This window comes from Sebastes umbrosus, chromosome 10 (genome assembly GCF_015220745.1).
Source record: "Sebastes umbrosus isolate fSebUmb1 chromosome 10, fSebUmb1.pri, whole genome shotgun sequence".
In the NCBI taxonomy this organism is placed as follows: domain Eukaryota; kingdom Metazoa; phylum Chordata; class Actinopteri; order Perciformes; family Sebastidae; genus Sebastes; species Sebastes umbrosus.
In genome coordinates, this window is record NC_051278.1 from 25,155,239 (window position 1) to 25,166,140 (window position 10,902).

The 10,902-nt window shown below is 39.5% G+C and overlaps 2 protein-coding genes across 2 annotated transcripts; one reads left to right on the forward strand and one right to left on the reverse strand.

Annotated features, from left to right (window-relative positions):
• Positions 1-308: 308 nt before the first annotated feature.
• On the forward strand, positions 309-1,638 carry LOC119495105 (DNA damage-inducible transcript 4 protein-like). The gene is made up of 2 exons (XM_037781321.1): positions 309-558; positions 771-1,638. The coding sequence occupies exons 1-2, from the start codon at positions 399-401 to the stop codon at positions 1,283-1,285; spliced, it is 675 nt and encodes a 224-aa protein (XP_037637249.1). The 5' UTR covers positions 309-398; the 3' UTR covers positions 1,286-1,638.
• Positions 1,639-2,570: 932 nt separating this feature from the next.
• dnajb12a (DnaJ heat shock protein family (Hsp40) member B12a) lies at positions 2,571-10,403 on the reverse strand. Its single transcript, XM_037783009.1, has 9 exons — positions 10,219-10,403; positions 7,807-7,987; positions 6,508-6,653; positions 6,225-6,395; positions 5,385-5,464; positions 5,159-5,268; positions 4,891-5,063; positions 4,455-4,598; positions 2,571-3,211 (listed from the first exon to the last, which is right to left on the reverse strand). The coding sequence occupies exons 1-8, from the start codon at positions 10,349-10,351 to the stop codon at positions 4,477-4,479; spliced, it is 1,116 nt and encodes a 371-aa protein (XP_037638937.1). The 5' UTR covers positions 10,352-10,403; the 3' UTR covers positions 2,571-3,211; positions 4,455-4,476.
• Between the last annotated feature and the right edge of the window lie 499 nt (positions 10,404-10,902).

A 10,902-nucleotide genomic window follows, 5' to 3' on the forward strand; every position in this document is an offset into this window, starting at 1 on the left:
CAGGAGCTGATTGGTCGGTTTGGCTGTTTTAATCTCATATTTCAGAGTCAAATTATTAAAAAAGAAAACCATGCAGCTGTGTGTAGAAGTTTGGTTGGGGGTCGGTCGCCTTTAGGGGCCTGGTGGGGGTCTGGTCTAGTCTGTGCCTCATCAAAGCATCAAAGGGTCCAAAAATGTTACCAGGCAGGCTAGAGAGCTGCAGACGTGAGCTGAAACCTCATTGGTTGATAAATCCAGTGGGCGTGTCCTCCCTGCTCGGGTATTTAAGGCTTTGTTCCATTGTTGCACAGTGTTTTCCAGCTGGTCTGGCTCAGGAGGAGGGGACCCACCGTTTGGAGGCCATTGCACTTATTTTTGGCACTTATTTTTTTTTACAATCTTTTTGTTTGTTTGTCAAAATGTCTTATTCTTGCAATCAGTCCCTGGATGGCAGCTTTCCTCCATCCCCAGAGGAGGACAGGAGTCCAAAGCGTCTGTCCTGGGGCAGTCTGCTGCAGAGGCTGACTGAGCTGAAGGGGATCAATCAGGGGGTCACAGCAGATTATCACAGTGAAAGTGGTGAGTGTTGCAGGTTTTTGTATTTCATTCACATTGTAACCAGGATGTATTTTAGTTTTTATTTCAGTTTACACTTGTTAAAGGAGAAAGCATGAATTGACAAAGAACAAAGGGTTAAAGGATGCAGATGCTTTTACTGATGACCTCATTGTTTTTACAGTGAGTCCTGCACTTCCAGACAATATTTTAACCTGTATTCTTCTGGTTTTTAGGATCTGTGGCAGACATGTTTCTGTCAGAATCAGACAGCAGCTTCTTCTGTTATCCCCTGGAGGAGACCCTGGCTACTGAGGTCGCAGCAACAATAGCACAAAGTCTCAGCGAGGCATCGCACATCCTGGACTGCTCCAAACTCCTCTTACCCGACTGTCTGCTGCATAATATCAGCCAAGAGCTGCTGCACCTGGCTGCCAGCGAGCCCTGCGGCCTCAGGGGAGCGCTCATTGACCTGTGCGTGGACAGGGGGGACCAGGGGGACCAGGGCTCCCTAAGCACTCTGGACCAAATAGCCGTGGATGCCACCCTGGTACCGACCTTTCACGTGACTCTGGTGCTGAGGCTCGAGTCCAGTGGACTGTGGCCAAAGGTTCAGAAGCTCTTCAAGGGTAGCAAGTCGCCACAGACCTCTCCAAGGCACCAGAACACTCTGAGGTTGAGTGTGAGCTTTAGGGCCATTAAGAGGAAACTGTATAGTTCAGGGGAGCTGCTGATAGAGGAGTGCTGCTGACACAATAGACTGACTGATGGGTCAAGCATTGTCTTTTTCAAGACAGTATCTTACAGCACTAACATGATGATCTTGAATTAGCACGTACCTATCTGTGTTGGTGTATTACAAATGTGTCAAGGTTTCCCTGGAAGCAACTTATGTGTCTCATGGCAGCTACCCATCTGGTTGCAGGCGACTTAACAGTGAAGACTTTTGTTTGAATGTGGGTCAACTTCTTTCCTGTGAATGTAAAGTCACACCCTTGAGGGAGTGAGGGAGGGCTTATGTATTTGATAGTCAAATATGACCTGAAACGTGTTTTTGTACTTTCAACGACTTAAAGAACATAAAAATAAATTATTTTTTATCAATTTCTAACTGGTGAGCAATTAATGACTTGACATGAAAGTGTGTATGTGTGTAGCCATGCTAGCGGTGTGGCTTTAGGGATGGCAATATTGGTCAATATCTCAACAAATATATGGACTGCAATAAAAGATATTCATGGTTCCTAGAGGTTGAATCCTAATAACCTCTGGTGATCCCTTAACTTTTCATCCAGTACCATCATGAGGTCAAAATGTGTGGTTTTGAGTGAAATGTCTCAACAATTATTGGTTGGATTGCCATTTAATCTGGTTCTGACATCCATGTGCCCCACAAAAGAACTGTAATGACTCTGATGATCCTTTGACTTTTCATCTTTGGCCATTATCAGGCCAAAATTGGTCCAATACTTTGATTTCTGAACAAATAACCTGTAAAACTAATGTCATTCAGCTGTACTTTGTGTTTAGTGATTATTAGCAGGCATGTCAATCGATTAATTGCATGATTGTCCATAGTTAATTGCAAATTAATCACATTTTTTATCCGTTCAAAATGTACCTTAAAGGGAGATTTGTCAAGTATTTAATACTCTTCTCAACATGGGAGTGGGCAACTATGCTGCTTTATGCAAATATATCTATATATTTATTACTGGAAATCAATTAACAACAAAACAATGACAATTATTCAGAAACGTTATTATCGTGTTATCTTTGACAGCCCCAATTATTAGACAATATGTTAGCATTCTAACACACTGGAGTTAAATAGTGAACTTGGTAAACTACACCTGCTTAGCATCAGCATGTCAACATTGTCATTGTCAGCATGTTGGCATGCTGACGTCAGCATTTAGCTCAAAGCACCGCTGTGCCGAAGTACAGCCCATGTATGTATCCACGGTACAGTCTCACTAAGCAACTAGAATGGCTGTAGACTGGTAGTTTTGTTTAAAAGAGAAAATAAGCACCAGTTAACCATCGGACAAATTTAATTCAAAGAAACTTTTATACAATTTTAGCATGTTAATTTAATAAATATGGTTTACTTTTATCTGTGCAACGATTTTCAATAATTATGATCCAACAGGCTACAAGCAAAATCCACAAAATAACATTATAGTAAATGGTATTAACTCCAATAAACCCTGCACTGTTAAAAGTAAAATGAATATTTACATTGGTTAAGAACTATAAAAATTACACACGTTCCTTGTGAGTGGCTCAGACGTCTGTCTATGAGAAGGCCATGAGGTTTTCTCAAAATGTTTAAGGAAAAACAAAAAAAGACTGGGACAGAGAAAAAAGCTAATCTTAGCAGCTTCATTTACCGTTCAAATAGACAACTATGCTCTTACTTTCCCGCCGTGACGCCCAGCGGACTCTCGCCGTCTCGAAGACACTAGAGTAAGAAAATGTCAGCAGTCAACTCAAAGCTTCTCACAGTTCTACAGGAAGTCAATCTACATGGAGTTGCAGAGAGGTTCCCTGATGAGGTCTGCTGCCCACTGCACGTAAGGCATTTTTTGATTCTCTTGGTTTGCTGCAGAAAATATGCTCCAATTTGAGTGGGCTCCGACCGATTTCTTCTAATTAGATTCAAGTACCGACGAACCTGCGGAAAACAAAAGAATCAATGATAGTTTTTTGCAGCCGCACAGTCACTCTGCATGGGATGAACTTTTATTGGATTCCTGTACATGCACAGACAGCCAAAAAACGTCTACACTAATCATTCATAATCACTAGCACTTGTGCAATGCTCAGGAACGGCTACAAGAAGAAATTGATCACGCTGACAATTTTGCATATTTTAGCCAATTAACTGTTATTTCAAACTTCACATAACTGCATTATTTTTTCCAATCAAACAATATGTTTTCAAGTTATTTCCTACCTTGTAGACAGCCATTGGTTTTTTGTTCATTGCAGTATTAAACTTGCAGACTTGACCCCTTACTCGATATAGTTAATCCATCTCAGTGACCCCTGAGTGGCCTTTATTGATGGCTCTTTTTTTATTGGTCAAGGTTCTGCCATCACATGGTAATGCTGCTGTGAGCAGGACGTGTTTTAAAACCTCTTCTTGTCTGTCGGTGCACTGAAGTGCTCGTTGAGAAACGCCGACACCCGAGACAACGTAGCTGACTCTTAAATATCAAGTATCAGTCCCTGCTTGCAACTGCATTTCCATGTGTCAAAAATAAAACGGACTAAATGCAATGCGTTGCAATGGATTACATATTGGCTGGTGAGTATTTTCATTAAAATGAATGGCAACAGCAGCCTGCGAAAGTTTGGAATCAGTCCAAAAAACATTTGGTATGTTTTGGAGAACTGCCAACTGTAGTGAAGAGTGTGTGTGTGATCTGTAAATAGTGGGATAAAATATGCAAAACACTGGCATGTATGCAGTTCTTGTACTGTTCACTATTTTACTATATTTATTATTTCGCATTATGAACATACTACATTCCTGTTTACACCTCTGTATATATATTTATTACTTTTCATCATGCATATACGCACTACATCCTGTTTACGTTCAGTTTATCCATTTGAAATAGTCTTCCACAATTTATATTTACATTACTTACATTTATGTATGTTTTATATTTAAGCCCTATATTTCAACTTGCAATATTTAATGTCTTTGATTCTCATTTTGCTTTTACTTGTGCAATTTTTCTTTTTTATATATATGTATTTTTAATAATGAGTATTGTTGAAGGGAACCAAAGATTTTCATCGCCAACGACTGCTTGCTGTAATTGTTGTGCATATGATAAAATAAAGTAACTTGAACTTGTTAGCAATCATGCTGTAAATGTCACACTGTGATGGTTGCGGCAACTTACCCATATGTGCGCAACTGGTTTTCTAGCCATCCAATATAACTTGAATCTCAGATAGTCTGGAGCAACTGGGAGTCCCCATTCTCTGTGCCCTTTGGTACAACTCTGAGTCCCCAAAGTAACGAGCACGATACAGTAAGCCTTCCTCTGAAAGTTGAGAGGAGAGTATGTCAGTACGCTAGGTCTCAATCAGCTACTCTTTAAATATGACATCAGATGTTAACTTCATCCTTTCTAAGCTGTTGTAATGAACTCAAAAAGTGTTATTTCACGTCACCGACGAACTCGGAACACACCGAACTTCAAATCAAGGTGGCATACTGTACAGTTGCAGCACTCTGACATAGTACTAGTTAACTAATGACCAACTAATTAATTGGCAGATTAATCAATAATTACAATAATTTTTTTGGGTGCAGCGCTATTGCTGTAAACTCACTCTGCTGCTTCTCCTTCCAACAGTTGTTTCGGAGGTTGGAGATGTAGTCTTCTTCTACGCTTCTGTCGACATTCTTCAGGTTATTCCCGGAATATTCTTCATTGAAACGGTCTCCAACATAGAAAAGCACCTTCAGGTTTGATGTATGCCTTTTGTGAATATGCCCAGCTGACCTGATGTAAAGAGAAGACATAATAACTGAGAGCGAGACAGACGGAGACATTTCACATGAACTCAGAAAGCTCTCCGAGTGCGGTGAAACACTTACGGGCGGTAGCTAAGGCTGTAGGGAGGCTGGGTGACCATCATCTGACTAAGAGCAGAAACAATGATGAGGATTAAGATGGGCATCAGCTGGACAAACAGAGCCAGACCTCCCTGTCCAGAGAGAGGGGAAAAAAAAACAACTGTGATTACTGTTTCATTACAGACCATACAGTACATCAGATAGTATCAAATTCAAGTGTAATTAAAGTATTACAGACGGGACTTACATCTCTCTGCTGTTCTCGTCTTTCTTGCCTATTATGGTGTGCAAAGTGCATTCTTCCATTTCTGTAAACGTGTACATTACCTGAAAAGTGTACAAGAAAATGAAGATTAAATGAAGATAATGTGGCAACTCTGTAGTGCAGAGACTGCATGTTTTCAGCAGCTGATTTCACCACAGAGAAGGAAGTGTTTAGAAGGAAGTGTTTACAGGCAGAGTTTCATTTTTAACAAGATTGGCAAAGCACGCAAAAGTGTATTTGGTTAGACTAATCTATTTTCAGGACATTACCCATTACCTTACACTGCAGTAAGAACAGATGTAGTAATTATAGAGGAGATGAAAGGAAATAACTACTAAGGAGTCTTTAGTTTTACTCCGATGAACATCACAGGGAAGCAAAACAAAACCACTAGCTAACCACGTTCATGCAACTGTGAATCTGCCTTATACGGTAAGATATTAATGAAACGATGATAGTACTTTAAAGTTGTGTTTAGCCTGGCTTTGCACTGGGATCCACCTGTACTATTTGCTTGGGGAAGATGAAACGCAAAGGCGGAGTCAAAAAAGAGCCAGTCAGACCGCTCTGTCTCCCTGACTCCAACCAGAGAATGATTGCTGATAAGGTCTGAGTAGAGCCAGCAGCATACAACACACAAAACCACTAGCATAGTCAACACTCTTAGGCAGAATGCAGTTAAGAAGCCTGGCTTGCTCTCAAATGGCTTGATGAGGCGTTTAAACATGTTACTTAACCAGAATACTCTTGGGCCTCCATAACACTGCACAACAACATCCCGACTGAGCCTACTGTATATATTCATCTGGCCTCTCTACTTACTTGATGGGAAACCTCCACCAAAGAACATGTTGAAGAGGTCTTCAGGTGAGATGTCTGCTTCAAAATCACGATGTTGTCTTTGTCTGCTTGGGTTTGATTTCTCCTCTCCATACTGGTCGTACTGCCTTCGTTTGTCAGTGTTACTCAGCACGGCATAAGCATTACCAATAGCTGAAAGACAAGCAAAAAAAAACCAAAAAAACAATGCAAATTTGCATTTAGTAAGCCTTACATTAACACGTCCTCCATAGAACAGCACTGGAGATTACTTTTTTTAATTTACCTTTAAATGCCTCTGTGGCTCCAGGTGCGTGATTTTTATCTGGGTGAAATTTCAGAGCCAGCTTTCTGTAAGCCTTTTTAAGATCCTCCTCTGAGGCGGTCTTTTCAACCGCCAGAATTTGGTAATAATCTTTACAGCTCTTAATCCTGCAGTTAAATAAAAAAAACAGTTAGCAAAGTGAGAGAAAATAAATGGAAACACAACATATAGATACATCCCCCTTGGGATTATGGGCTGTCCCGAATACCATTCTTTGAGCTTTGAAGCTTCAATGAGAAATTTTCAAAAGGTATTCAAAGCGTTGCGGCGCGGCACATCGCAGCAGGCTGACACGTTCTTCCGCATGTCTGTCTCCATGTCCCCTGTTTAAGTGCCCCAGACAGTGACGCTGCTGCACTACTGTATACAAATGCACCTCTACAAACAGCGATATCCATCTGAGAATAACTAATAATGAATGTAGAATACGGGCTATTTGGGGATTTCTACTTTATAATGGCATACTTGTATTAAAAAAAACAAAGCATTAGAATACTGATTTGGAGGTTGATTACCATGGCAACGGTCGAAGCATTCGGGTCAGCCCTACCTGGGATATTAATGTGACTTCAAATTCCTCATTAAGCTTACAGTAATAACACACACAAACACGTTTCACTGTATGAGCAAACCATATAATGATTCTGAGATTATTACAATCTGTGCATTTTTTACAGTATTTCTGAGAATGCTGATTTCTCTATATGACAACTGAAGTCTCACAGTGGACGGTCGGTCAGCAAAAAGAAAAAAAACTGTACTCTGGCTTCACTTTGTGCTCTTGATTTTAGCCACTTTGAAATATTCTCATATCACTGATGGTACTAAAATGCTAGTTTTTTTTTTTTTTTTTTCAATAAAGAACATTTTCATTAAATTCAACTTAACTTGTTGTCTGAAACATTACATTGAATTGAGCCTTTCATATCATTGAAATACAAATTATCTTTTTAAGCGATCTAAAGGAATCTGAATTTATTTGACTGCTCCAGTTGCGTGACATAAACGATCAGTTCTTCTAGCTGCTTGGTAATCACTCTCTCAGTAATTACTGTATATTTTTTTCCAGAGACAACATCCCTTATACCTTTAAAGATTGAAAATTTTTTAATAAATAGCCAGAATGTCACATTGTTGATTGATATAAGGTTACTGGATAAGACATGTAGCGGTATCTATACTTGTATCAGCTCTTACTGTGTCGTTTACTTTAACATTATTGCTAAAAACCAAAACAACAGATCCAACACGTGTACTGACTTCCTGACAGCCTCCACTTGATCTGCGGTGTATGGCTTGGCCGAGGAGCCCGTTCCGCCCTGTGCGGACACACCGGGCTCCTCTCCGTGGCTGCGGTGCCTCATAGAGGGTCCGTCTCCGTTCACAGGACTGCCATTCTCGTCTGGAGGCTTTCCATTCTGCGCTAACGACTCCAATAAGTCTGTAAAAGAAGGTGGGAGCCATATTATATCAAGGATGACACCTGAGTCTTGCTCAGGCGACGCTAACAGACTCAACAAGCTCATCAGGAAAGCAGGTTCTGTCCTGGGAGTTGAGCTGGAGTCTTTGGTGGAGGTGTCGGAGAGGAGGATGCTGAGGAAACTACTTAGCATCAGGGACAACGCCTCTCATCTCCTACACACCACACTGGAGTCATACCAGAGCACCGTCAGCCGTACACTGACACCACCGAGGTGCACCACAGAACGCCACAGGAGCTCTTTCCTACCAGTGGCCATCAGACTTTATAACTCCTCTCCCTTCTGCAGGAAGGACAGCTGGAAACACCGGACACTGAGTACAACTATAATATCAATATCATGTGCAATACTACTTTCTACATTCTCATGTGCAATATCACTGTTCATTGTGTGCAATATTACTTATTTTACTGTTTTTTAGCTTACTTTACCTTTTCTTATTTTACTTATCTTAACTTATTTACTCATTTTACTAAATGTATCTTACTTAATTGTTATTGTTTCAGGCACTGGTGCTAGAAATAGTAATTTTTTATTTTATACACTTGAACATGTTGTAATTTTGTTGTATTTTTTAGCAATCTCTGGCACAAGAATGTCCTTCATAATTAATAAAAGTCTGTCTTATCTTATCTTAATATCAATATCATGTATAATACTACTTTTTACATTCTCATGTGCAATATCACTGTTCATTGTGTGCAATATTAATGTCCAACATGTGCAATATTACTTATTTTTCAGGGTTTTTTTTATCTTACTTTACCTATTTTATTTTACTTATCTTATCTTATTTACTAATTTGACTAAATGTATCTTACTTAATTGTTATTCTATTAGGCACTGGTGCTAGAAATACTACTTTTTTTATTTTATACACTTGAACTTGTTGTAATTTTGTTGTATTTTTGAGCAATCTCTGGCACAACAATGTCCTTCATGATTAATAAAGTTCTATCTTATCTTATCTTAATATCAATATCATGCATAATACTACTTTTTACATTATCATGTGCAATATCACTGTTCATTGTGTGCAATATTAATGTCCAACATGTGCAATATTACTTATTTTTCTTTTTTTTTATCTTACTTTACCTTTTTTATTTTACTTATCTTATCTTATTTACTAATTTTACTAAATGTGTCTTACTTAATTGTTATTCTATTAGGCACTGGTGCTAGAAATAGTACTTTTTTTATTTTATACACTTGAACTTGTTGTAATTTTGTTGTATTTTTGAGCAATCTCTGGCACAAGAATGTCCTTCATGATTAATAAAGTTCTATCTTATCTTATCTTAATATCAATATCATGCATAATACTACTTTTTACATTATCATGTGCAATATCACTGTTCATTGTGTGCAATATTAATGTCCAACATGTGCAATATTACTTATTTTTCATTTTTTTAATCTTACTTTACCTTTTTTATTTTACTTATCTTATCTTATTTACTAATTTTACTAAATGTGTCTTACTTAATTGTTATTGTTTTAGGCACTGGTGCTAGAAATAGTACTTTTTTATTTTATACACTTGAACTTGTTGTAATTTTGTTGTATTTTTGAGCAATCTCTGGCACAAAAATGTCCTTCATGATTAATAAATCTTATCTTATCTGATAATCAGATCATTCACTACCATTGTGAGCTAATGGCTAGTTATTATTTATTAATATTTTTTTCTCAGAGACAACATCCCTTATACCTTTACAGATTGAATATGTTTTAATATATATAACCAAAATGTCACATTGTGGATTGATATAAGGGGTACTGGATAAAACATGTTGTGGTATCAGCTCTACTGTGTCGTTTACTGCGTGATACCCTTACTGCTAAAACAAAACACCAGATCCACACAGGTGCACTTATCTTATCTTATCTTATCTTATCTTATCTTATAATCAGATCATTCACTAGCATTGTGAGCTAAGGGCTAGCATTGTAGCTGCTAACAAGGACGTCAAGGATGTAAACTGGTGATAAGCACCGATCTGAGACATGAAGTAAGCAGCTGTGTTGCGGATGAAGGCTGAATTTAAAGACTACAGCTAGCAGTGTGTGTCAGAGCAGCTGGTGTAACGTTAACGCGGTGATGCTAACAGGTTAGCTGTTTGATGGCCCAACAGCCAGCCGACACATATAACATCACTACAGACAGCGAGACGTTTACTCGACCTACTTCTCGCCTGATCTGTCGGAAACAGGCGCTGCGCTTTCTCCAGAAACTTCCTGGCTTTGTCCGGCTGGTTGTTGTTGACCGCAGTCAGAGCTATTTTAATGCAGCGCTCCGCTTCGTCCTTGTTTGAGTCCATCGCGACACAGCGGAAATGTTTACTAGCCACCGGGACGCGTCGACATGACGTAAAAGAATAGTGATGTGTTGGTAACGAACGAGCCGGTTCAAAGAGCCGGCTCTTTTAAAGGGACTATTTGTAACTTTCAGAAATGCTTGTTATCAGCGACACCTTTGGCCGTGAAGTCAACGAAAGTCAGCGTCGGGCTCGCGCTTGTGCTCGCTCTAATGGTACGTGTCCACAGGTTCCGTGCTTTCCACGCTCCCCATTCATTGTCTATGCAAGCAGCCGCGCAATGCATTCTGGTAGCGTGGCGTCGCGATTCGAGAGACTAGGCGTGCAGGAAGCCCGCTCCTCATTTGCATAAAGTTGAAGTCCTGGCTACTTTATGCAAATCACGGGCGTCCGACGCGACGCGCCGCCTCTCGAAACTCCCGATAATCTTTTAAACTAAACGTTGTCGAGCCAAAATAAAGACAGATTCATCAACTGCATGGATTATTTCTCGCCTCAAATGTTTTCAGAAACACATTTCAGTGAACTATTTACGTGAAATAAGAGAAGATAGT

Bases quoted from the DNA above. Each gene is read 5' to 3' on its own strand.
- LOC119495105 (XM_037781321.1), top strand. From the start codon at position 399: ATGTCTTATTCTTGCAATCAGTCCCTGGATGGCAGCTTTCCTCCATCC. The intron at 559-770 runs GTGAGTGTTGCA...TCTGGTTTTTAG, and splicing joins AGATTATCACAGTGAAAGTG to GATCTGTGGCAGACATGTTT.
- dnajb12a (XM_037783009.1), bottom strand. From the start codon at position 10,351: ATGGACTCAAACAAGGACGAAGCGGAGCGCTGCATTAAAATAGCTCTG. The intron at 7,988-10,218 runs GTAGGTCGAGTA...CTTCTTTTACAG, and splicing joins TCCGACAGATCAGGCGAGAA to ACTTATTGGAGTCGTTAGCG. The intron at 4,599-4,890 runs GTGAGTTTACAG...CTCAACTTTCAG, and splicing joins TTGGAAGGAGAAGCAGCAGA to AGGAAGGCTTACTGTATCGT.